The sequence below is a fragment of the Castor canadensis genome, chromosome 12 (genome assembly GCF_047511655.1).
Source record: "Castor canadensis chromosome 12, mCasCan1.hap1v2, whole genome shotgun sequence".
Taxonomy (NCBI): domain Eukaryota; kingdom Metazoa; phylum Chordata; class Mammalia; order Rodentia; family Castoridae; genus Castor; species Castor canadensis.
The window spans coordinates 81,285,479-81,312,322 of record NC_133397.1 but is presented as its reverse complement, the minus strand read 5'-3'; the positions used below and the strand labels follow the sequence as shown (position 1 = coordinate 81,312,322).

The 26,844-nt window shown below is 48.2% G+C and overlaps 1 protein-coding gene across 2 annotated transcripts; it reads left to right on the top strand.

Moving 5' to 3' along the window:
• Mal (mal, T cell differentiation protein (MAL blood group)) lies at positions 1–25,347 on the top strand. 2 transcript variants are annotated; one of them, XM_074050239.1, is made up of 4 exons: positions 1–90; positions 20,278–20,445; positions 21,435–21,560; positions 24,757–25,347. In XM_074050239.1, exons 1-4 carry the CDS (start codon positions 88–90, stop codon positions 24,829–24,831), a joined length of 372 nt encoding a protein of 123 aa, XP_073906340.1. In that variant the 5' UTR covers positions 1–87; the 3' UTR covers positions 24,832–25,347. The 2 variants fall into 2 exon arrangements, with proteins under 2 accessions (XP_073906340.1, XP_020029763.2); XM_020174174.2 differs by lacking the exon at positions 1–90 and adding an exon at positions 266–653.
• Positions 25,348–26,844: the final 1,497 nt, after the last annotated feature.

Here is a 26,844-nt window from a genome sequence, read left to right as displayed (position 1 = left end):
ATCCCACCGTGAGCCTGGAAGCGGGAGTCGCGCAGCGCACGTTAATGCACCCAGCGGAAAGACCGAGACTCTACTGGAGTTAAAGCAATGGTGACTGTGGGGGTTGGGGGGCGTGCCAAAGTGGGGCGGTTTCCTGGCCAGGTTATTGATGGCCATCTTTCTTAACAGGTTATTGATGGCCATCTTTCTTAAGGGATGGCGATCACCTGCGAGACGCGCAAAGTTGAGAAGCGCCTCGTCAAAGTGGTTTAATTCTGCTCCCCACAAGGAGGTGGTATCCAGGAGTGGGACGCAGGACAGACCCCCCAACCCCAAGCTCTGTAGGTGCGCAGCACGCCCTCGATGTGCTACAGAGCCGCGCCCGCTGCGCGCTGACCAAGTCTCTAGGGCAGGGGCTGGGCAGGCGACTGGGACTCCTCCCTCCTCTGCCCGGGGCTCGCCTCGCTTTTAACCCGCGCGTGGGGGCGCCCGGGCCACTGGGCTCCGAGCAGCAAGCGAGTGGTCAGCGCGGAACCAGAGCTGCACGCGTCGCGTCCCGAGGCCGACGCCAGCTTGCCGGCATGGCCCCAGCAGCGGCTTCTGGTGGCAGCACCCTGCCCAGTGGCTTCTCGGTCTTCACCACCTTCCCCGACTTGCTCTTCATCTTTGAATTTGTGAGTGACTCGCGCACCCGGGGCCCAGGCAGGGAAGGGACGGGATGGGCTCCCTCTGGGGCTCCGCACAGGTGTCCCAGCCCGATCTGCAAGCCGCGTGAGTCCCGGGAGCAGCGAGAGAATGAGGAAGGACGAGGGGGACCAAGTTCCAAAGTCCTCCCCATCCCTGGTCATTAGTCCCCTTCCAATCAACCACAGTGGGGAAACAGTCTCCAAGTCTTGGGTGAAGAAACCAAATTTGCAGACCAGGTCAGATGTTGACCAGGCAGGGTTTATTTGAGTGCTAATTGGAAATCTGAGCACCGGGTTCGCTTTGCTCAGGCGGTGCGGAGAAAACTGATCTCCACGCTTCGCCCCTTGTGGAAGCGCAACGTCCTTGTAAAAGTGCCCAGCTTTTTCCAGAGAGAGGGTTTCGTTTCAAAAAAAGCTGCAAAAGAAACCTCAGTATTACCAACCGAGGTTTAGAGATTAGGAGGAGCAGGATCCGGTTATTCTTTTCTGAACTTTTGAAGTTTCTGGCAAGAGACTATATTGGCGACAGATATGATCGGGAAAGAAGAAAGTAATAGCCATACTTTGCTTCGTCGCATTCTTTGTGCCCTGTCTTTGGGGTTGGGGAAGCGAGTAGGATTGATGAGCGTCTTCCTCTGCCTTGGCTGACCTTGAGCTGTCTGCACCTGCAGTTGGTCCCGCCTTGCGCAGGTGCAGCTATGGCTTCGGGAAAGAGTTTCCTACTCTTTCAAAGTAAAAAGGGTTCACTGTGCTGCAAGGCTCAAGACCTCCTTCCGCTTCAAGTCCTTAGGGGCCCTTAGCGCCTACCCGGAGGGGTGTGATTTATTTATTCTGTAGGTGTGGTTTGTTCCTTGCAGCCATAAGGACACCTTTTCCTGTGCCCCACCACAGAAGCCTTGGTTCTCGGTGGAGCCTTGGTTGGGAAAGAAAATGTGGGGGGCTGTTTAACAACCGGACCCCAGCTGTTTTCTATTTGATTGGAGGGGTGAGTGTGTAACACCAAAGACATCCATGATGGGGGCCTCATGGAAGGCGCAATGGGGGAGGGGGTCCAGTCAATTGGTAATAGGAGTGTCACTGAATTGTAGTGAGAGTTCAGTTTACCCAAACCTGAGTGTATCCAGAGTGACTTCAAATCCTGGAGATAACCAGTCATGGAGGTGACATTTAGAAGAAACCCAGGACACTGAGCCCAGTCCCATCGTTTATAAATAGGGACACTCCGGTCCAAAGTGGGGAGGGGCTTGTCCAAGGTTAGCTTGCTTTTTAGCTGGTTCTCCTGCCTCTGTGAGTTTCTTCCATGTTCAAGGTTGCCAGGCAAAATCTGGAACAGTGCCAGCTGAATGTATTTGATATAGACACATACACACATCAGAATCCCCACCGGGCTGGCCCATACCGGAGAGTGCCATTCAATCATTTTTTCCCCAAATGGCTGCTCTGGGTGCTTTTCTTTATCATCTCTTAGCCTGTATTCACCCAATGTTGGATTTCTTAAAATGAGCAGATAGTGTCAGGACCTGGGAATAAGTAATGAAAGGCTCCTTCCAAGTTTTACAAAAAGGGATTTACAGAGGCAGAGTGTCTCAACCAAGAAAGAACAGGTCTCACCAGGAGATGTGGTGGAGCAGAGGTTTTTATGCAAAACAGATCTTAGCATCTCAGAGTTTGCCCAGTGAATTCAGTTATTTGGAGAACACTGTAAAAAGAATCATGAGAGAGCATATGGTAGTTGGGCTTCGTGCTTTAGCAAAGAATCTGGTGTGACGCTCCAATATACCACAAGCTCATGTGGTGGCAGATAGTGGCTTGGCTTCTCAGAGAGATGACCTCCCAGGACTCTCTCTGCCTCTTCTTAGTAGCTCAGTTTGGGGAAAAGAGTGGCCCTGCGGGTAGGAACAGCCCAGCCAGGCAGGGAGATATAATCTCTGCAGGGGACAGGAGGATCTCTCCCACTGCCATTGTTGCAGAGAGTAGGGGGTGGGGAAATTTCTGGGCTGCCTGTTAATGGAAACTTACTCCTTCAGTGTGGTTTGTGACCTGCAGTAGTAGAGGTTTCCAGAAGAAATAATTTTCATTTGCCAGGTTCACTTCCCTCTCAACTGTCTTAGAAATTGTTGCTCTTCCTCAACCACTGCTCGTCTGCCTATAAATTGAGGCACACAGGATGAGTGGGAGAGAAAGGCCTGCACATACTGGTCCTTTAAGTTTTCCTCTGTGTGAACTGAACATATGATCGTATATGCGTTACGACACACAGAAGGAGTAGAGAACTAAAGAGTTGGAAGAAGAACTGGCCAACCCTGGGAGGGTTTTCTTAAATTATGGAATATTACAACTCTACCACAAAAAGACAAACAACCCAATTAGAAAATGAGGAAATGGCTTGAACAGACATTTCTCCAAAGAAGAAATGCAAATGGGCAATAAACACATGAAAAGATACTGAACCGCATTAGTCTTCAGGAAGTGAAATCAGAACCACATCTAGATACCACTTCATACTCAGCAAGTTGGCTTTTATCTAAAACAGGCTCAACAGCAAAGCCTACAATAAAACTTTAAAATAAGCCATCCAAAAAATGGGAAAATAAATGTTTCCCAGGATATGAAGAAATTGGAACCCCTGTGCATTATTGATGGGAATGTGAAATGGTTCAACCAGCATAAAAAAAACAGCTTGGGGCTCCTCAAAAAGTTACCCTATGGTCCAGCAATTCCACACCCAAGTATAACCCAAAGCAGCAACTTAAATAAATACGTGTTCATACATGTTCTCAGAGAGCTGTCCACAATGACCAACAAGTGGAAACAACCCAAATGTTCATCCACAGATGATCTAGATACACAAAATGTGACATATCACTACAGTGGAATATTACTCAGCCCTAGAAAGGAATGAAGTCCTACTGACCCATTCTACAGAGATCATAAACCTTGAAAACTCTATGCTAAGTGAAAGGAGACAGTCAGAAAAGGTAACATATTGTATGATTCCATTCATATAAAATATTCGAAATAGGTAAATCCATAGAGAAAGAACATAAACTGGTTTGCCAGGTGAGCCACTGCGGTATGTATGAGGTTTCTTTTTAGGGTAATGAAATGTTTTGAAATTAGATAGAGGTGATGGTTGTATATCCCTTTAATGTCCCCAATGCCTCTGGACTGGTGAATTTTAAATGTTTCTATGATACAAGAATTTCACCTCAATTTTAAAAAATAAAAATGTTAAGAAATACTTCAAATGCTACAGATAAGTATACATAAGACTTGATCAGACACCCACATAATTATTGCTCAACTTTGTCAAAGGTTAATGTTTTACCTTATTTGCTTTTGGGTATTAAGGAAATAAAGCTATTTAGATTACTCGAAGGACTGGCGGAATGACTCAAGCGATAAGAATGCCTGCTTAGCAAGTGCAAGGCCCTGAGTTCAAACTCCTGTGCTACAAAAAAAAAAAAAAAGCCTTGTAGATGTATGCTAAGCCTGCTGGATATCCCGTCCCTACCCACTCTCCTTCCTATCCTCGGGGAGAGCCCTAGGCTGAAATAGTGTTCTCAAGCACACTTCAGACTGTCACTGCACACATAGCTATGAACATGGCATTGTTTTCTGCTTTCACACTTCAGGAAAATGGTATCACACTGCACATACCTTCTGTAACATGCAACATGATGTTTTGAGGTTCATACACTTGACAGTGTTTCTCTGATATTCTGTTGATGGACATTTTACTATTTCTAGTGTGTTACTTTTAGCTGTTACAGGCAACATTTCCAAGCACATTTCTATAATTGCTGCTGGAAATTTCTCTCTGAACACATGGAAAATTTGGCTTGCAGGGTCATAGGGCAACTGTTTTCCCAGTTGTCACCACACTGCTGTTCCAAAGGGTTATTCTAATTGACATATCCCAGCAGTGGGTTTACAAGGAAGTCGATACAGTTGAATTAAGGACAAAACCTTCACCTCCTCAGAGCCCTTCCAAGACTCGGCCTCGTTTTGTATTATTTTATAATGAAGTTCCCCCAAAATCGTAAAAATAAGCTTCAGGCTAAACCTGGACTTACCCCAACTCTCACCAGCAGCATATAAAAGTTCCCATTGTTTCTCATCCTTGCCACATTCAGTAGCGTCAGACTTTGTAATTTTCTGCCCATCTGATGGGTGTGAAATGCTTGATTATTTTTTAATTCTGTAGTGCATCAAGTTGATGATGACTCATGGTTCTGTTTCCCATGCCTGACCTCCCAGTAGCCTGGGAGGTGCAGAGTACAGGACCAAAAGGGTGGAGCCCACTCCACTCCGATGGCAGGGAAGACTGCCCACTGGAACAGGAATAGACTGTGCCTCTGGGTGGGGCCTGGCAACCTCTCCCTGGCTCAGTGCCCCATCCCAGAGCTCCTGACCTCAAAGACTTACAGGGTCCTCATGGGAAGTGAAAAACAGGTCCACCTAAGCAATGTAACCCCATCTTTCTGAGTGCCCTTAGGGCCACAGGCAGTGGGGTCACAGATGTACCCCTATTTGAGTCCAGGGAGTAGAGTGTCCAGTGTTCTCCCCTTCCTCCAACAACTCAAGCCAAGGCTTTGCTTCTGGCCTCTTCCCATGCAAAAAAAAAAAAGGGGGGGGGGACAAAAGTCCCCATCCAATAAGGAGCTTTTGTTTTTGGAGTCATAATGTCTGTTTCTTCCTCCTCCTCCTCCTCTCTTCAAGTCAGGGACTTCCTGACTACCATTCCCAGGAGAAGAGGTTAAGAAGAATGCTTTCTGTCTGGACTGAAGGCAACTTCCACAAGTCCCTTTCAGGACTTGTGACTGAAGTGCCTGGAAACACACAGAAGATCATTACTCCAACTCCCTCCTTCCAAGAGGGAGTCAAAGAATGGCTGGGAATTGAGGGAGAAAACTTCCTGGCTAAAAGCGTGCTAGGAATTCCAGGGCTGGGATGTCTTAGGAACATGGAGAAGAAGGGTAGGGTCCTCCTCTAGTAAGAGCCAGCACTTGTAGAGTACAGGATGAGGGAGCCACCTGAAATTGGTTTGCAGTTTAGATTCTTTCTGTGATCCAAAGTGAAGAGAAACTTTTTATTGTCCGAGAGTGACCAGACAAGCCCTAGATTTTACCTGGCTGGGGATGCTCCTGCCCCACAGAGCCATGGCAGAGCCATGGGACAATGACACAGTTTTCTATAGGGGTCCACCTTCTAGCTACATTGGAAAGGCAGCCTATCTGCTAGGGCACAAGAGATGCAAAATAACAGAAACCAAAATCTTAGATGCGGACAGGAAGTGAGGTTCAGAGAAAGAGCCATTGCTCAGGCCCCAGGGCCTGAGTCCCCCGAGTACTTCTTGTGGTGAGAGCAGGTCTGCCTTTACCCACACACTCATGGTGAACTTTTTCTTACACCAGAAAGGATCATGAGCAGGCAGCTTTGCACACCTGGGAGGGCTTGGGTCCCTGTCCCCCAAGGAATGAAGAGCCAGCTCAGAGCTACTGGGAAGCTCACCACTGCCACCAGGCACCATCTTTGTCAAAAATACACCCTCTAGGTTCTTATAATCTACAGTTGATAAGCACTGATTGAGTGGGAGTGGTCATCTATAAGCCAGGCCATGGCCTTTTTATGAAGGGATAGTAGAGGGGACAGTTCTCAGTGAGTCTGAGCCAAGGACCTATGTGTCCTGAGGTTCTCTTGAACCCAGGATGTGAATTGTATTCCCGGAGAAATGTCCCTGTGGCCCAGCCAGGAACCACCTCTGCAGTCTCTGGGGAGGGGGGTTGGCTGTATCTGGCCAGTGAGAGCTAGTAGCTGAGTTGGCCTTTCCTGGCTCTGCCATATGGTGTGTCTTGTGCTATGGGTACCACACCTCTTTGGAGCTATTTAGAGAGGGGTATAGCCAGACAGCCAGACTTTGCCTGGGCTTCCTCTATAGATGGGGGGTGGGGGGAGGTGAGCAGTTCTTGGCTTTGAGAAGTGATTTTTTCAGTTTTTCAAGAGCCAGCCTCCTGCTTTGATTAGGAGTCAGTGACTTTGAGCTGTTCTCTGGAAACTAAATGTGACCACCTGTGGAATTGTCATACAGGGCCATCACAGCTAAGCTCTATTTTGAAATATTGTCTTTCAACATTTCATAAGTCACTCCCCACCTCATAGGGATAAGGGAAGCCAGGAAAGGTACCAAGGCATCTTCTGTGCTGGAGAACATTCAGGAACAAGTAGGAGGGCCTGGGATGCTGCTGCTGGGGAGAGAATGCAGGTCTCAGGCTGACCAGGGACAGAGGTTGACTGTTTGCACCTACACCCACCATAGCAGCTGGGCAAGTGGAGAGGGTGTGGTGTTACCAGCCCAGGCCAGTTCCACACAGCCTGAAGAATGGCTGGGCATTGCTCCAGACTAGGACACACTCCCTGAGAGAAGTGGCTGGTGTGGGCCCACTGAACCAGCCAGTCCTGAACTAGACAGAGGCTGGAGGTGGACTCCTGATGGATTCAGCGCTGAGCCCTGACTGTCTGGTTAGTCTCACTGATAGGTCAGTCTGGAGCTCCCCTGAGCTCTCAGTGTCTGTTCCTGGACATGGCCCTTTGGACCCTCAGTCCCACGGGTAGGGGCTGGAAGGGTACCACAGCAAGTGTCCCTTCTGCTGTCAGAATATGTGAGGACAGTGGTAGCAGCACCCCAAGTCCTTGAAGCAGGAACACCATTGAGTAATGTGGCCATCCCCTTCGTACTGGACTGGGGAGTAGGAAGAAGGTTTCTGGTAGTTCTAAACCATGGCAGCTCCAAATTGCCCTCTATATTCTGGTGGAAAGGCTTGGTTTCTGGTTAGCTCCCGACTGGGCACCAGCAGCATAATCATTTCCCAGGGTAATTAATGCACAGTTTTCCATCCTCTGCCACACTCAGCTCTCTGCCACTGCTACCTCATACACATGCCACATTCCACTCTTGCCTACTGGCCAAAACAACCCTGGTGTGAAGTCATTATAATGCACCAAGGTCCTGGGGTCTGAGAAAAACAAGTAGGAAATGACAGAAAAGCCTTGTCACCAAGTATGACAGATCAATATATACAGGCAGTGGGACAAGGAGGGCCCAGGGTGACACAACCAGTCTCAGCTGATCAGGTACCCCAAGAGGGTGCCCAGAAGAGGGGACAGTCCCTGGACAACTTCTGGATCAACTTCTAAGAAGGCCCCATGGCGGGGAGGTGGGGGTGGTCACTCTAGGAGAGGGCTGAAGGTAAAATCCTTGAACCACTAGTGAGGGTGGGGTCACTACAACTTCCGGAACAGGAACATGCTGTCCCTCTATGTTTAATCCTTGGCTTGATATTGGATGAGAAAAACAAACCTCGCTATTCTTTTCCTTTGAAGGCACAGAGCTTATTTCCACTCATTGTCTCAGTGGAAGCAGGGGCTGCCTCCTAAGCCATCTCATCTGAAGGTCCCTTCCTTTCCTCTCCAGACCTCAGGCAGCCCAAGAGGACCAAGGGGCTATTCTCACCTCTTCTCAGTGCTGATATTCTCATGGCCATGTCCAAAGCTAGCCCCAGCCATGGAGTAGATTTCATGGTAAACTGTTGGTGGCACCCCCAGGATATCTTCCCCACCCACTGAGGCCCAGACCTGGGCTCTCTATGAGAATGTGGCTTGGGACCAGCACCTCAGTTTCTGCAATAATCAAATGACATAGCAAGCGTCAAGGATTGTTGTAAGGATTAAGTGAGCATAACCTTCATGCTTAGTTTAGGGATGGGGATACATTTTTATGTTCTGAGAAATGTGTCTTTAGGCGATTTCGTTGTGTGAACATCATTTACTCAAACATTCATTTACTAAGACATCCATGACATCCCAGGAGATATAATCTTACAGAACCATTGATACACATGTGGTCTGACATTGACCAAAGTACCATTATGCAGTGCAAATGTATGCACAAAGCTTTTTAAACAACATGATTTAGTCACTGGTCTAAAGTTACTAGGTATAATTATTGATTCACTAATAATTCGAACACCTGCTCTGGAATCAACTGGCCATCCTGTGCCCATGGATGACAATTGCTGGAAAGCCTACCTATCCCTCACCACTTTTTTTGCCTTTGGTGCCCTTCCACTGGGCATGTGTGCAAGGCTGGACAGAATAAGACCTAGGATGGGGGAGGTAGCTGTAGGTGGCACAGGATTTGTTCTCCCACTCACCACGTCCTTCATAGTCACAACCTTCTGTAAGGCCTTCCCATTGACTCTTCTCGTACCAAGAAAGGACAACTGAGCTAGGAGCTCAGCTGCCCCTGGCCAACCTGACAGGGCAGGCAGAGAGAAGAGGGCGTGGTGATAGCCATGTCCTTCCTTCTGCCCTGGAGACTGGGTGCTGCCCAGGCTGCTCTCTGTGCCATTCAGCCAGCCTGGTGCCAAAATAGGTGGGGAAAGCTTTGTGCCTGAGCGTGACACAAATTGCTGCATGTGCCTGCAGGCATAGGAACGAATTAACAGCGGGCCTAGGATTAACCTTCCCAGAGTGATTTTGTCAGGTGACATTATATCATTAGACCATCCAGAAGAGCCTAGTTTCAAGGAGAGGCAGCTTCTGACACAAAAGGGTGCCCTTGCATTCCCAAACCTTCTTCCTGTCGTGCGGGTGTGTGGCAACAGGCCAGGCACAGTTAGACTGAGGGACCTGGCAGAAGGGAAGGAAATACCCAGCTTGTGAGTCTGAGGACTCTTCCTAAAACCAGCCGTAGAACTCATTCATGTCCAATGCAGTGGGGACATGTGACGCTCCTTAGTAAAAGGTGGTCCTGCAAGCCCAGGCTTACCTATTGCCTCTTTCAGCGCTCAGCAAGTCCTTGCTGTGGTCTATCTTCTGGTTGTACCTGAGTGTGCCCATGTTCCCAGCAAAAGCACGGGCACTCTACAACTCTCATTCTCAGCAAGTGTCGCTAGGAAAGGAGTGAGCGTCAGCTCTCCTGCCTGGCTAATATTTATGGATCACAAGATGATATCTTGACTTGAAGGTGCACAGAAGGAGAAACTGACAATGACCACCAATTCCCAAGAGAGCCCTGGCACCCTGGGGAGGAGCACTGAGGCTGGTGGGTGTTTCTTCTCACGGTTGGCAGGTATGCACCTGCTTTGTTTGTGTGCTTATCACATTACTAACCTACATGGTGACTTCTGTCAGTACTTTTTATTTTCCTGCATTACGGCCACTCCTTTCTGGTCTAGTGTTTCCACTTTCTTTTTCAGGTGGCTTACCCAGTTTTTTTCTTGGAAACTCCTTGTTTCTGTTTATCTTATTGAATGAAACCAACGGGTATAGATGTGGTTAACAAATTTTTCCACCCAAATGAGGACATGGCTGTCGGGAAGTAGTTAGACCAGTGGACCTAAGAGGAATTTTGTTCATTTAGGAACTGGTGGCAGTCCTCCCGCTAGTGAGGGAGCAGGACATAGGCTTCCCTTGCATGGGTGGGTGAGACTGCATGCTCAGCAGACGCTCCTCCCACGCCATATTCACCCTGTTAATGTCAACTTCAGCCCTGAACTCAGTCCCTACCCCTAGGAATTCCTAATCTCTACCCTTGCCCTCTTTACAAACAGACCCAAGGTCCCTTAAATCCTGTTCTTCCCTTCAGATTGGATAAAAGAACACTGTCACTGACCAAGCCTACCTAGAAGGGAAGATGGCATGATAGGTCCCCCAGGAAGAAGGAGCCTGCTGATGAAGGGGTTGGAAGGAAAGAGCCACTGGTATAGGTAATCTGAGTAAGATGCCCCGCCACCTCACCGAACATGCCTGGTGTTTACCCGGGGAGCAGCCCTAGAAGTCAGACACTCAATAGGCTGCCTCTTCATTGGCAGGGGGGAAGGGGGTCACCACAGAAAGAATCTTCTGATCCCCTCCCCCACATCCTTCCTCACGAGGTGTCAGTGAGGGGATCCCGGGCAAATGATCAGACTCTGCCCCTGTCCAGTGTGGGGCAGACTGGGGGTCTGATACTGTCTCCAGAACCTGAATTTGTCCTTAGTAGAATCAGAGCTACCCCAGGGGGGGACAAGACTGTGAGAGGAGGAGAAGGGAGACATAAGTGGTGTCTATTTGTGCGTGTGTTTCAAAAAGGCCTCTCTTCTGGGGTGTGCCTGCTACAGTGCCTACCATGGCCACTCTCTGTACCTGTATAATAGGTGAGCAAGAGCGCCTGCCCTCTGACACATCAGGAGCTGAGTTTCTCTAGACCCAGGAGGCAGGTGCTTGCTTCCTGCCTTCTCAGCCTCGCCTCTCAGGCATGAAAGAGTCCCCAGCCTCCCTCCAGACCCATTTTTTGAAGGCAGAGCCAAGGAATCTTGGGAAGGCTTTGGTGTTTAGGGGTCTTGGTGTTTCTCTGACTTCCTCTTCCAACCTGTGCTCCATGTCCACTTGATTTCAGCCTCACACCAGAGCCTGTTGTTCCATGCTGTTACTTCCCTCCTGAGCAGTAGCTCATCCTTAACCTGCCTGCACACACGAGAACACATGCATGTGCACACGTGTGCGCAGGTGTGTCATGCATGCACACACATCCATAAAACATGCACACACACATGAACACATAGATTTACACACATACTATACACAAGACAAGTGCACACATGCACACATAAATACATGTTCACATACATGCACACATGAAGGAAAATGTCCCCTGTCCTCTATCTGACTCACAGAATGATTAACTTTTTTAGTCTATCCACCCTTATTGCTGGGCAAAGCCTGTCCAGCCTCTCCTAGAGCACACAGTGATTACACCGGTCAGATCGCCTCCACAGTACCTCCTGACTTGAAATAACCTTGAGTGCCAAAATAGTGAGCCAGCAGCAGGAGTTGGGGCTGCTGTTCCTAATAGCCTTGAGAGAGCACCAGTGGGTGTGGCGTTCATGACAGCCCTTTCAGCAGCCTGGGGTACATGTGTGGCACCTCTCCCTTGGTGAGGCCATCTTCTTTAAGTAGCATGGTTTTTGCTACTTCACCAAAGTGGCAGCACAGCTCAGCATTTGGTCCACAGCCTGTTTTGTGTTGGGTCTCCTTTACTTTTAAGAGGTCCGGGCACAAACTCCTGGTCACATTTGCCTTCAGGGGTGCTGTGAGTAGTTCTGCGGCTGGGCCACCCCACTCAGGGGCCACACCACTAGGATGTGGGTGGGACACCCTAAGTAGGAGTCCTCTCTGGTTCACATCTTGGCATGTTCTCTTGGCAGTTCCTGCTTTGGGGATGCTGGTGGGGTACAATGGAGCCCCAGGAAAATATGCAGAGAATGTGAGCAAGTCCTTGGCATTGACCTCAGTCACCAAAGTCAGGCATCGGGAGCACTGGGGATGTGGATGAAGAGCTCTTTCAGCCACACATGGGATGGAAACTTCAGATGAATCTCTAGAATGTGCTGGAAAATTCCTTTTCCCCTGTTATATAACTGAGCTCATTGTTAGAAAGAAGTCTTTCTCAACTCTCCATGCCAATTATGCTCTCTTCTGCAAAGGCAGATGCATTTTTCTTAACTTTCAGATTCTGGAAGATCGTAGGCTCTTCTCTTTTTGATACTTTTGAGGTGATTTGTAAGTTGTAGCTCCCAGCAAGTTTGGGAACAGGAAATTGGGCATATTGAGATTATAGGCTACTGGGATTTTCACACAGTTACAAGTGTCTTGTCCATGACAAGGAGGGAAGGCAGGATGGGCCCGCCCCCAGTGTTGACCACGGTCATTCAACACCTGTTTAATGAACAAATGAGTGAGAGAGTGAGCAAGGGAGCAAGTCAGTAAAGGAAGCCTAAACTCTGAGGGTAGGGTGAAGCCACCGATACTTTGCCTTGCCCTGTGACAGTTGTTACGACCAGCACTGAGAGCACTACTTGTGCCAGGCGTTTCACAGATATAAGCTCATCTCTTAACTTTTGCTATCACTATTTTTTCAGATAAGGGAACAGAGGGGTTAAATGTTGGTCACCAGCTGGTATGTAGCAGAGCTGAGATTCAAACTTGCTAACTCTAGCTCTAAAGTCTACACTCATAACCCTCTAGTCTGCCTCCCATGGGTTGACTCACAAAAGATGAGGATCTTCTTTGGGTTCATGTGAAAGCCCCTCAAAGACTACCTCCTGAGAGATTTTTTTCACCAAGGTCAGTTGGTCATGGATGTGAACTCAAATTTAAGTTTTTGGAAATTTTGTTCCATTTCATACATTATCCCTGATTCTTATAGAACTTTAATGCTATCCAGCAACCAACAATGGACTGAATTAAAGATAAGTGGCTTCCAGCCCCAACATTCTAGGGTAGGGAGGAGTCTCCCATCCCCAGCGCAGCCCCTCATTCACAGTGAGGCCAGGTCCCAGCATTTGGAGGACACCCAAGGACAAGCTGGTCTCATGGTCAAGGCAAGACAGAGAGTGAAGCTTGAGGACAGGAGAGGAAAGGAAAGGAAACTTTGGGGTAACATTTTACATGACAGGCCAGGCAGAAACCAGAAAGGGGCACTTATTGGCACTGTTGAAAAGCCCTCAGGGCATTCAAAACGGGACCATCTCCTGTTCTTCTTGGCAGGTGTTACCAGAATTACCTAAGGCATATGTTATGAAAACATCTTTCCAGACTTTGGCAAAGAGCCTGGGCTCTCTGTCTGTGTCACGTATCTCACTTTGCTCCAGTCGAACCAGATGGTGGGCCTGGTCCCAGACATTGGTGTTTTTTTGTTTTGTTTTGTTTTGTTTGTTCATTTTAAGGTATCCTAGATGATTTAAAATCTAGTCAGGGTTAAAGACCATAGAATGTTAGCCAAGGCCACCCCCATTTCCAAGCTTGTGGCTTTCAATCCATGTGACTCTCAGGCCACTGACTTGGACAGCCTTGTCTTGAGATCACCAGTGACAGTTCCCTGTCTCTGCTAGGACAGATAGTGATGGGTATTGGTGGGGAGGGAGAATGTGACTTGGACAGAGATGAGCAGAACCTGGGGCCATGCCATCTCTTGAGTGAATGACACTTTTTAAATAATTGCCTCTGAGCACTTGTCATCTGGAAGCTGGGAATCACCTAGAGTTTCCTTTGCAAAGAAAAATGCTTGAACCCTCACCTACCCATTGCTCTTGATAAATATTTGGCCAACGGGTCCTGTGGCCAGGTTGGAGTGGATTGCTCACTGCCTAGGAGTGCTTTATCTCCTGGGTGTGAGCACAGTGCTTGCATTCTCTGTTTGCTCTCTGTCCACCTAGTAGGTGGAGTGAGGTGGGAACTGACTTTAGCTCCTGTGATTCACAATGAATCTCAGCTTTTCATGATTCACCCTTTCTCCAGCCCATCTCCTCCTGCCCTTTGTCCCACTTCATGCTTCCACCCCAGTTAACTGAAGCCCTTGTGGCTATTTCAGCATCCTCTGGGTTTGGCATATGTTCTGTCCTTCCCCCGGAGGGTTCTCCTTGGCCCTTTGTCTCCTGTAACCAGCTAAGTCCACCTCTCCCATGAAGACTTGAATGAGACCATGACCACTCAGCCTGCTTTGCTTGCTCAGGGCAGACTGTCAGCCTTCATTGTACAGTCATCCCTCAGTATCCCTGGAGGATTGTTTCCAGGACTCCTTCTATAAAATGGTGTGGTATTTGTAATAGCCTATACACATCCTTCCATATACTTTAAATCATCTTTAAATGACTTATGGTACCTAATACAATGTAGATGCTATGTAAATACTTACTATACTGTATTGTTTAGGGAATAAACAATACAGGTGCAATTTTTTTCCAGATATTTTTTTCTTGAGATAGAGTCTCAATATGTAGCTGACTTGGAACTTGCTACGTAGCCTAGTTTGGCCCGCTTCATTGCTGGAATTATAGGCATGTGACACCATGCCTGGCTTTTCTGAATATTTTTGATCTGTGATTGTTTGAACTTGAGGATACAGAGTAATTGACTACTTATTCCCACTGAACTGTCAGCCTCCTGGTAAGTGATGTCTTATCCCCAGTAACTGGGTAGTGCTGGGCACAGTGTCAGAAGGCTCACAGTCACATCCATAATTTCAGCCAATACACACCAGCCTACAAGGTGGGGAGACATCTGTCAACTGCCATTTACAGAGGGGTAGGTTGAGGCTAGAGACTGAATCTCTTGCCACAACCTGTGCAGGCAGAGCACCCCTCTAGGACCCTGTGCAGATGCTGTGTGGTACAGATGTCACCATGGTGCTACGTGTCCAGAGAAGGGAGCTTTCACTCATCACAGCTGTCACAGCTGCCAGTGAACCTCCACACTGCAATTCTTACATCAGAGAAGACACAGGAGCAAAAGGCTATGCTCCACAGGGAAGGACAAGAGCCCATGGCAAAGCTGACATGGGAAGCTGTCTCTGTTCATAGACATTCAGCCAGGAACTGTCTCTCCTCAGCTTTGCCGCATCTGTGCTTCCTTCCTTCCTTCCTTCCTTCCTTCCTTCCTTCCTTCCTTCCTTCCTTCCTTCCTTCCTTCCTTCCTTCCTTCCTTCCTTCCTTCCTTCCTCCTCCTCCTCCTCCTCCTCCTTCTCTTCCTCACCCCTCAGGGTAGCTCTGCACCCTCCTCAGCCCCTCCCAGATGGTCCCCCTGTGGCTCCTTTGTGTCAGTCAGTCCTTTATTCCATCCCCTGGCACCTCCCAGACAGAGCAGTGAGGGGTACAGGGGTTTTGCTCCCACTGCCCACCCTGGTTTGGAATGATTTCACTAGCTGAGGATGTGACTGCCAAATGAGGTGTAACTTAAAATATATTTCTGGGACGGATGGAAACTGGTGGCATCTTTCCTGTAAGAGTGTCCCAGAGTATCCAGAGAGATAAGACACCCCAAATGGTGGGGGTGAGAATGGGTCATGTGGGGACTATGGGAAGAGCTGTTTTCTAAGGGCCCCCTTGAGAGAGAATGTCTCCCCTTGAATACATTATGCTAAATGAAAGAAGTTAGTCTCAAAAGTCCATATATTATATGATTGCACTCATATGAAAGTTCAAAACAGGGAAATCATAGATACAGAAAGGAAATTAGTGACTGCTTAGGGAGCAGCAGGGAAGCAATGACCAATGGCTATGGTTTTCTTCCCAAGGTGATGAATACACATGTTCTAGAGTTGACTGTGGCGATGGTCTGCATACGAACACCATTGAAGTGCATACCTTCACTGAGTGATTTACATCTTGTTAAAGCTATTATAAAAGAAAGAGCAAGAGACTTTCTTCCTGCCATCTCACTATGAAACCTGGTGATATAGATAAGCCATGCTAATAAACAAGCCGGAGCCGAGCACCAGCGGCTCATAGATGTAATCCTAGCTGCTTGAGAGGCAGAGATAAAGAGGATCATGGTTTGAGGATAGCCTGGGCAAATAGTTCTTGAGACCCTATCTCAAAAATGCTCAAAGAAAAAAGGACTTGTGGAGTGACTCAAGTAGTCGGTAAAGTGCCTGCCTTGCAAGCATGAGGCCCTGAGTTCAAATGCCAATACCACCAAAAAAAGACAAAAAGAAAAGAAGCCAGCCTAATTATTTAAAGGGCCCATTTGTAAGGTGACACATTCAGAGGGTCCTGAGGGTCTGCCAGGGGCTGGGCTTGAGCACAAGGTGGGCTTCTGGACAACTGTGGATAGGGGTCCTTACTATAGACTCCAGGAATCTGCATGAAAGTGTGTGTGTGTGTGTGTGTGTGTGTGTGTGTGTGATTGAGGAAGAGAGAGAGCAAGCGAGAGAGAGAGAGAAAGATGGATATTAGAGAGAACATTCCTGGTTTTCCAGGAAACCAAAACATAGTCTTTGTCAGATTGGTAAAAGCTCACACCCAAGACAGTCTGGCTTAATCCCAAGGTTTCTCTGACCGTCACTGGCAGCTCAGAGCCAGCACTTGCGTCTAGCATGGTGCAGGTACAAGGCGTTGGCAAGCACTCAGCTTGACTGTGCTCTGACTTGCCTTCTTTGTCCTGCCCTTGACTCCTGACCACAAGCCACAGACCACACAGGGATGAGGGAGCCAAAAAGAGGTTAAGTAAGAAATAGTCTGCTTGTCACAGACCAGGCATTAACAGTCACTTCTCAGACTTTGTCATTTCCAGGTGCCTCCTGTGCATTAATTTACCTTGTAGGCATTCTATACATACTTTTCCCCAAAATAACAATATTACTGCAGTAAACCTAAAGACAACATCACTATCCAATTCACCTTTGCCTGCTCTAAGAGAACCTCCGATATCCGGCTCTACCCTGAGTCCTTCTCACAGGAGTCAGAAAACCCAAAGAGAGGGAGAGAATCCTGTGGCATTCAGGTTCCCCAAAGCCAAGTCCATTGGCCACTGATAAGCATGTTTGACCCCCAGTGTTCCACATGGATTCCACAGAGAAGTCCTCTCCCTCTCCCACCCATGGGCAACCTAAGTCCCCCCTTTGGGGTTTGGTTCCTCAAATGCTCTAATTTAGCCGTGCCCATCTACCAGAGAACTGAAGGCCACTTAACTAATCTGGGTGCCAATGGCTGGATGGACCTTCCTGCTGTCCCCCAGGAAGTCACCTGCTGTGAGAAAGGCTGACTTTACTCCCACAATTATCTGGTATGGGAAAGTGCCATTTTGTCAGCTCTGTTGGAGCTGAGGGCTGCAGACATGTGCAGGACTCCCTAGGAGCCTACAAAAATGGGACCTGGATGACATTGACTTCCTCAGATGGTCACAAGGAGACCAGGCCAAGGATGCTGAGGAGAAGGGTGTCCCAGGTGATACCTCTCTCTGCGCACTAGATGGACAGACCCACTGACCCTCCCATTTCTCCATGTGACCCTCTCATGCCTCCTAAATCCAAGTCCTGCTCTGTCATTGACACACTCGTATCCCTGAGTCAGTGTTCTTTATGGAAAAGATCAAATAATCTGTTTGATCCTAAACACAACTGTGGATAAAATCCACATGTACATCTTATTCGATGGCTGTCTAAGGATTTTTAGTTAGTTTATTTTGCTCTGATTTTAATAAAGAGTGCAGTGTTTCCCACTGGTCTACCACATGCCTTCAGGCAATCTTGGAATCCTCACTGGAGGAGGTTTTCTGGTCAGAGGACATCCATGTCTATTCAGTCAGCATAACTTGCTTTTGATAAATCCAGATTCTTCATTACACTGATTTTTCTACCTAAATGTGACTCTTTCCTGATGCTTCCAAGCCAAGAGGACACCTGTGAAGACAGTGGTATCTCTTACTCAGCAGGTGGGCAGTAGGTACAGGGAGATCCCCTGGTTTGACAACAAAACCAGTTGTCAGCACAGGGCTGTAGGGCTGGGAGCACAACCCAGCTTCAGCCCCAGATGCTCAGATGTCAATGCCAAGCAGAGCCTTCTCCACATTGGCCCCAGTCCAGTCCTTATTTGGGTGGGGGACAGGTAGATGAGGTTGGGCTAGGATGAAGAGGGTCAAGGAGAAGTAGACAAACCCCAGCTAGAGTTTGTACATCTGGGCCACCAAGGGTATTACCAGAGCTGTGTTTGTCGTTGTGCTCCTTCCTGAAAATAGTTCACTGACCCTGATTCACCAGATGGGGTGTCTTCTGGCTAACCCTGGGTCATGCTTTTCTCACACTTGTCCCCAGTCATATGAGGAGATGGGACAGACCTGGGCCTGTTTGCTTCAACCTGGACTCTGATAGTCTGAGCTTTGTGCTATAAGGGGTCTGTCTTATAATCTGACTTCTATAAGGAGTCAATTCTAAAAAAAATTTTGTTTTGTTCAGCAAAGATCAAAAGAATCTGGTGGGTGTTACTGTTTTTGCCTGATTGTTTTGTTTTGTGATGCTGGAAATTGAACCCATGTCTTGCCCTTGTTAGGCAAGTGCTCTACCACTGAGCTACATCTCAGCCCTTGCTATTTCCAACCCCCCCCCCCGCTCTTCTCATTTCAGACTCTGCTTTTTCCCCACATTTAAATACCAATCCCAATTTCCTGGCCCACCTCCTGTGTGACCAAACACCAGCCATTTTGGCCTAGCTCCTACCATGCAAGAGGCATTGATCCAGTTAAGCCAGAACTGATCAGTTGTGAATAGACACTCATTTGACATTTTCTTGAGCTGGCTGGCACCCTTAAATATCAATGCCCCTAATGCATGAAAACGTTACTTTTCAGATCATTAGCCACATAAATCAGAAGATGGAGACAAGGTAGAAGGAAAAACATGGCAAACTGTTAGATATCAGGGACCTGGAGGGATCTGTCAAAGAGAAACATTTGGGAAGTGAGTGGATGAGGTGGAAGGGGCAGTGTCAGAGGACTGGTGCCCTACCAGTGAGGACCCAGGTCTGTGAACATCATGGGCTCTCCCCAACCACAGAAGATGGCGGGTCTTGAGGAAGACAGACTGCAATCAGAGACCCAAGTGAATGCTGCAGAGAAGGCAGAGGGTGCTGGAGAACCCATGACAGGGACCTAATCACATCCAGAGGGGATGGGATGCTTCCTGGAGAAAGCAATAAGTAGGCTGAAACCCGAAGGAAGGGGAAGGAGGGATTCACCAGATGAATGGAGCTGGGATGTAGATGGCTTGGAGTGTAAAAGGGCAGTCATTTCTGCCATTTTCTTAGCAAGCAAGATAATTCTGTACCCCATGGTCTTGACCTAGAGCAAGTTTTACCACCACCCAATTCTTTCACACACAAAATGTTTCCTCTCCAGATTTTCCATACTGCTAAAAACCTTTCCATCACTTGAGTCAGGTTTGTATGAGAGGTGGCTCAAGGGTAGGAGTTCTCAGTTCTCTCTGAGGCCAGCTATCACAGTACACTGCATTGGGGCCAGCGGCCTTGCTCCCCTGCCCTGGTCCTCATCGGCTCCTGGACAGAAGACTGAGATGTCTGGTTGCAGACGTCCTGTAGCATTGCTACAAGAGTTAACTGAGTTAATATTTGTACTTAGCACAGTGTGATGTAAGTGTTTGCTAAATAAAGAATTTAAATTGTACTTAAGAAGTAAAGAAAAGCAGCCAGATGTGGTGGTTCATGTCTGGGATCCCAGATACTCAGGAGGCAGAGATTGGGAGAATCATAGTTCAAGACCAGGCCCTGCAAAAAGTTAGCGAAACTGCATCTCAACAAACAAGCCAAGCCAGCAACGGTGGTACACGGCTGTGGTCCCAGCTATGTGGGAGCCTGTAGGTAGAAGGACAAAGGTCTAAGTCTGGGCCTAGGGAAAATTCAAGACCCTGTCCAAAAAAATAACTAATGTAAAAAGCAAAAGGGCTGAGAGCATGGTTCCAATGGTAGAGCACCTGCAAGTACAAGGATCTAAGTTCAAACCCAGTATCACAAAAAAGAGAAAAAGAAATGAGAGGAAGGGAAGGAGGAAGGGAGGAAGGAATGAAGGAAGGAAAGCAAGCAAATCAGCAGGAAATTGGACACCTAGACTAGGGCCTTGGGGGGACAGAAGTCCTTTTTGGTGAGGACCATGCCCACTCTGTTCTCTTTGCCTTCTTCCTGGGTTTCTGCTTCCTCACAGTCCCTTATGACCACTAGGGCTCGGACCCCCAAAGGTTGTGCTCTCCTCTGGTCTGACAGTCCCCCTGCCTCCTCTCATACAGGTCTTCGGCGGCCTGGTGTGGATCCTGATCTCTTCCTCCCTGGTGCCCATCGCCCTGGTCCAGGGCTGGGTGATGTTCGTGTCTGTGTTCTGCTTCGTGGCCACGACTACCCTGCTCATCCTGTACATAATTGGTGCCCATGGTGGGGAGACTTCTTGGATCGCCCTGGTGAGTACAGCCCAGAGTAGTTTTGGGGGGCAGGGAGGAGGTAGCGTCAGACCCTCTGTCCTGGGAGGCCGGTCGGCTTCTCCAGGGTAGAGTGAGACTGTCATGGAGATATCTCCCAGAACAGTCTAAGGCTCAGACTGTGCACAGCAGTCCCCACAGCGAGGCAGTCAGGAGGCACAGGCCAGTGGCGTGCATAACCAGCAGCCCAACCCCCTCCACACCCACCTGCACCCACCGGGTGGCCATTGGCAGCCTGTCAACAAGCAGGGCTGTTTCCATCTTGGGGGAGCAGGTCCACAGTGGTCAGGCTATACTTACTGCCTGGCTCCCTAAACGCTGACTTCTACACCAGAGGATTTGGGAACCTAAATGGCTGTGGTCTTCCTTCTGGATAAGTTCTGCTTTGAGGTCCTGGAAAAGGGCAACATTTACCCACGGAAAACCTGCTTGCTCCTTTCTAGAAGGGGATAGGGGCCATTTGGCCAGGCCTCTTTCTCTCAAAAGGCTTCCTACTTAAACCTTTGAAATCACTTCCAAATTACAACTACGAAAATCTTGTTTTAGTTCCTTTTTGCTTTGAAATGTACCAGGAGCCAAAAGCAATAAATAGTAAAACCAGCACGATAAAACAAAACAATGGAAATGGCCCTGCCTCTATCACTTGGCCCTGGGCAAGAGAGCCACATCCAAGCCACACTGCAACCACGTGTGACATGTCTCAGGTATAGAATCAGCACCTGCCTATTAAGACCCCAAGCCTGAGCCCACCTCAGGGAAGGCAGCATCTTTTCCACCAAAGAGCTCACTCTGGACCCAAACCAAGGCAGCACAGCTCAGCCAGGAAGCAATGCTCAGACCCTGTGGGAGGAGGGGGATGATGGGTGGGATTCAAAGGAATTGCAGATTAGGAGGGGCCTAAGCTGTGCCAGTTGGGGATGGGTGCATCAGAGGACCCCACCTCTCTGATGCCCACCCTTTCTAACCCACAGGACGCAGCCTATCACTGCATAGCTGCCATGTTTTACCTGAGCGCCTCTGTCCTGGAAGCCCTGGCCACCATCCACATGCAAGAAGGCTTCACCTTCAAGCACTACCATGAGAACATCTCTGCCGTGGTGAGTCCCTGGCTGCCCCCTCACCTGCCGTGGGCACATCAAGTCGTTCCCACTGCCCCCTGCAGAGGCTCTGAGCCAAAGGCTACCAGTATCCCTCTCCTTTTGCAGTTGTGCTAACTTTGGAAGGAAGTCAAACCTTCCCCTCATTTCTGAAGCGGCAAAACCTCCTGCAAGGGGATGTTATGTCCCCATACGTCCCCAGGATTCACTAATCACCAGGTCAGGGCTTCTGGGGCTGCAGCCTGGGTAGCCACAGGGCCTTCATGCTGGGTGGCTGGGCGTGACAGGCATCAGAGCAGGTAATGGCCACTGAATGACTGGCACCATGGAGCCCTTCTTGAGCAATCTCATTTAACACTCACCTTGCAGCCACCCTGTGACATTGTGGCACTATCCCACCCATTTCCTAGATGGAGAAGCAGGCCTACTTCTCATCTGGGCAAGTTGTCAAGGTCAGCAGGCCTGCTGTCAAGGCCAGGTGCTCTGCCACCACACTCTTAGCACCAGTTTGGAGCAGTATATCTGGTCACTTAGGTCTCCTGACTCTCTCCAAGTGTCATCCACTGAGCAGACAGGGCCAGGGCACTCAGGTCAGGGTTGGATTTTGTTTTTAATGGAATGAGTCCAAATGACAGGAGTCAGCGGCTGTATTGTTTCATCATTTTTTCTCAGTGGTACATGTGTGCCCTTGGACCAGTGTACTAACTCACAATATAAAACCATTTCCAGCTGGGTAGTCTATAGTTAGAACCACTAAGCTCTACTGAATTCCATATTTTTCCTTTGACTTTTTAATCAAAGGGAGGCATACATTCAGAGAAGTGCACAGGTTACAAGTGTGCAGAATGGCAAATATTCAGAAAGTGAACACCCCTGAATAACCAGTATTCAGCTTAAGAAAGAGGACAAAATAAACAGCTATGAGAAATCCTCCCCCCCCCACACACTTTTTTTGATAATCCTGGGATTTGAACTCAAGGCCTCAAGCTTGCAAGACAATTGTTCTTCTACTTGAGCCATATTCCCAGTCCTTTTTGCTTTAGTTATTTTTCAGATAGGGTCTCACACTTTTTGCCTGGGCCAACTCAGACTATAATCTTACTTCTGCCTCCCAAGTAGCCACATCTATAAGTGTTCACTACACACTCAGTTTGACTTGTGAGATAAGGTCTCACTAACTTTTTTTTGCCCAAGCTGGCCTCAAACCACAATCCTCCAATCTCTGCCTTCTAAGTAGCTGGGATTACAGGATAAGTCCCCTTCTTGTCTTGTCCCTTTCACTGTGTACCTCTGCCACTAGCCAGTTTCTGATTTCTAGCTTCCAGTTCAGTTTGTCCTGCCTTTGAACTTCATATAAATGGAATTCTAATGGGTGCATTCTTTTATGTCTGACTTCTCTCTCATCAGGCCTTATTTTTGTGAGATTCCTCCATGTGGCTGGGTGTAGATTGCTTATTCTCATTGCTGTACAGTACTCCATTGTAGAATAATCACAACATCAATTTATCCATTCCACACTTGATTATCTCCCCACATTTCGTTAGTAGAGTTGGATAGACATGAAAATGCCCAGACAAAGCCAGGAGCGCTAGAATCAAGAATCAGAATGTTCTAGAGCAAGCAGATGCACAGAACTACAACCACCAAGGTGAAGTGTGTACCTGGTTCAACATAAAGCCAGGAGTTTCTGTTCAAAATATCAACCGGATCAGCACGTGGGGGAGAAAGAGTCATCATTAGTTGGGATTTAACCCAGATTCTGCCCAACCATTATGCCCTTCAGATGGTCTTGGGAGTGGTCATTCCCAAGGGCCTAGGAGTCCAGGGAGCACCTTCAAACCTCTCTCACACATCCCTGGCCTTTGGAAGCACCCAGGTTCCCACTGGTCCTGGAAGTCCCACCTGGCCAGAACAGGTGATTATGGGAGGGGGGAGGCCTGCTCATTGGTGTGTGACTGCTGCTTTTCTACAGGGTACTTTGGAGTTCCCAAACAAGTTCTCTGAAATTTGTTATTAAGTAACTCGGCCACTCAGGGCCTCTGGCCAATAAGGGTGGAGAGTTCGGCCATGCATGGGGGCAGGGAAAATTCAGGTGCAGTGATGGCTGGCTGGTATTTATGGACATTTTCAAGAGTCACAGAAGCATGACTGTTTTAAATGTAGAGCCTGGACTAGAAACTCTTGACCCCTGCCCAAGGTCACAAAACCAGGTGCAGATATTAGACTTGGGGAGCAGGCAAGCCTTTAAAGAGGCCAGCCACTCAGAGTAGGGTGATGGGAATACACAGTGCCCATGTGAACATACCGGCCCTTTACCACATGTCCAGGGTCTTCAAGAGCTTGTTTGGAGGGTCTAGCAGGGGACCGCAGCTACTCGTATACCCTTGACCAAAGAACGGTCCTCCTCTGTTGGGGATGGTCGTCCTCTCTAATCGGGAGTGCACATCTTCGGGAGGGACGCACATGGAGTGGTGAGGGAGGAAGGGGACACCACCTAGCCGGCCATATCAGCCAAATCAACCCTGGCAATCAATGGGGTGGCAGATGTCGCAACCAGATTGCCCTCACATCCATCCAGGGCCTTTGTTTCTAGTGCCAAAGTGATTGGCTACATCATACAACAGCTTCTCAGTAAGGGCCTTCTTTTCAACAAAAGCTTGGTGTCCCCTGCCCTGTACCCCACTTCCCATGAAGCCTGGCTCCCTTACCCGTGCCTGGGAAATTAAGAATCCTTAATTCCTGGGAATTAAGATTCTGACAGGGTCTGAGGGTATCCAGGTAACATGGACCCCTTAATCAGAGCCAGAACTCCACACACCTATAATCTCCTAGAATAGCCACAGGGGAGAGCAGCTGGTGGATGCTGGTCTTACTGGTGTGTGTGGAGAAGTTGTCCATAGACAGTCATTGATACTTGCTGGGATGCTCTCACTGGAGGGGCCTTTGAGGGACCCTGTGTCTAATCAGCTGACTCCAATGAGACACTGAATGCTGGTGCGCACTAACTAGATTATCTGGGGCTCTGTACTGAGAGGCCCAGGGTGAGCATCTGGGCTCAGCAGGAAAGAACGTGTATGAGTGGTAGGAGGCAATGGCTACCCACATGCTTTGCGTGTGTCACCCCGAGTGCCATGTGACACACTGTAGACAGCCCCACGCTATGCCCTCCCATTAATGGTCTTTCCTCTGGTTTCAGGTGTTTGCCTATGTAGTCACACTGCTCTACGTGATCCACGCACTGTACTCTTTAATAAGGTGGAAGTCTTCGTAAAGCAGCAGAACGTGAGCTGGAAACCCAGACAGTGTTTGTTAACTCATCAGCCCATCTACCAGCGTAACTCTCTAGAACACAGACACTATGGTGGAGAAAAGAAAACAACCCCCCCCAAAAAAAATAAGCAATGCTCTGTTTCTTGCGGGTGTCATGTTTACACTCCCATACGCCTTCCGCCAGGGATTGGGGTCTTGCTAGGTTTAACCTCCCATTCCTGAGCTGTCTTTCTAGGGTCACTTCCTGTCTGTGAGAGGCGCCAGTGGGGTGGGAAGTGGGGACTGAGATCTGAGAAGGAAACGATGAACCCCTGCTGACCCCTGGACCAGACCTTGAGAACTGCCTACTGGAATTTTCCACAGGCTCTTTTGAGCATCTCAACCCTTGGCATGTTTCTAAGTCTTTGTGGATGTTCCGAGTATCATAGGGACTGCAGCTCACTCAACACAAGTCTCCAGATGTCCGTGGTGGAAGTTGATACCCTTTGAAATACTTTATAAAGTGCCTTTATGTCCATTTTTCTGTGGAGTGGTTTTATTTTGTTTTGTTTTTAATTCCTCCAAATCGGGGACACCATCCTATCATCTTTCTGAGGAATTCTTTGACTTCACCTGAATCTCAAAAGGTAGCATGAAGTGACAATTCAAATGACACTGCATGTGCTTGGCCACTGCCTTCTCAGAGCTCCCTGCTGGGGACCCCACGCTCCCTGCAATGCCCACCAGAATGGTGTCCCCCGCTGGAAACTGGCCAAGAGCCAGCCCAGTTCCCCACCTATTCTCTGCAAGACACAGTAGTCTGTCCTTGAGTTCCTTAAGCTCAAAGAAACTAGGTGTTGATGTTTCCTCTCACTCCCCACAAAGCTGATTTGAAATGTTCTGGACTGCGTGCTCTGTGTCTGTTCCAATTACTGATGTGATAGTCAACTGGTTTTAGAATGTCCTTGGGCCACTCCATAGGAAAGAAAGGGGACCAAACTACACAGTGAAAGGAAGTAAGTTGACAAGTAGCAGATGCCACATTTCAGGTGTAAGATAGCTGGGCTGCAAGAAGACCTTGTGATTGGGAAGGAGGACACTAAGTTAGGATCTAGAAAGCCCAGCTCCCCTGGTAGGAAGAGCCCTTGGCCCCATGGGTCAAAGAAGTGAATTACATTCCAGAGATGGGACCCCAAACAAGATGGCTCAAACACTGTCCACTCCCAGCTGTGCAGGTATGTGGGTGGCAGAAACATGACTTCCTGCTGGCAACCAGAGAGAAAAATTCAAGCCTCCAGCAGAGGACTTAACTAGATGACATTTTACTTCCAACTTGGAATTGGTCCCATGACAAAATTAGATCTCGGAATTTTTTATTTTGGGGGAAGGGGCTAGGATGGAACCCAAGGACCCAAGGCCATTTTAGGCAAGTGTTTTACCTCTGAGCCACCTCCCCAGCCTTAAATTGGACCTTGGTGGCATGTTCAAGAGATCCAGTGTTGTCCCAGGTTCATTGGTACCAAAAACCTGTCACTTTTGGTGAGTCTACTTAGCACACCAAATTTTTGTATTAAATTATAAATAAAAGGTTTGGTTGGGGCTTAAAAATTAAACTACAAATTTTAAAATGACAGGAAGTTTGCCATGTGTTTAACAAAATTTACAGTTGAGTGTTGATTGAGGAAAGTCTCAATTTTTCAATAAAACTGCTCCGCTGTATTACACTAACCCAGTGGCCCAATGCAAATGAGGCTCATTTTTGGCAAAAGGAAGGAAGGAAGGGAAGGAGGGAGGGAGAGGGAAGAAGGAAGGAAGGGAGGGAGGGAGGGATAGGGAAGAAGGAAGGAAGGAAGGAAGGAATAAAGGAAGGATGGAAGGAAGGAAGGATGGACAGACAGACTTAGCTGAATTTCCTAAGAGTTTCTCAATGTTTTACATTTTTAAAGAAACTTCCATTTAAAGAAACTTCTGTATGATCTTCCTCTCTCTTTTCTCAGTTGCGAATTGCTGTGGACTTTGCAGATGGTTCTCTAAC

Bases quoted from the DNA above. Each gene is read 5' to 3' on its own strand.
- Mal (XM_020174174.2), top strand. From the start codon at position 561: ATGGCCCCAGCAGCGGCTTCTGGTGGCAGCACCCTGCCCAGTGGCTTC. The intron at 654-20,277 runs GTGAGTGACTCG...CCTCTCATACAG, and splicing joins TGCTCTTCATCTTTGAATTT to GTCTTCGGCGGCCTGGTGTG. The intron at 21,561-24,756 runs GTGAGTCCCTGG...CTCTGGTTTCAG, and splicing joins ATGAGAACATCTCTGCCGTG to GTGTTTGCCTATGTAGTCAC.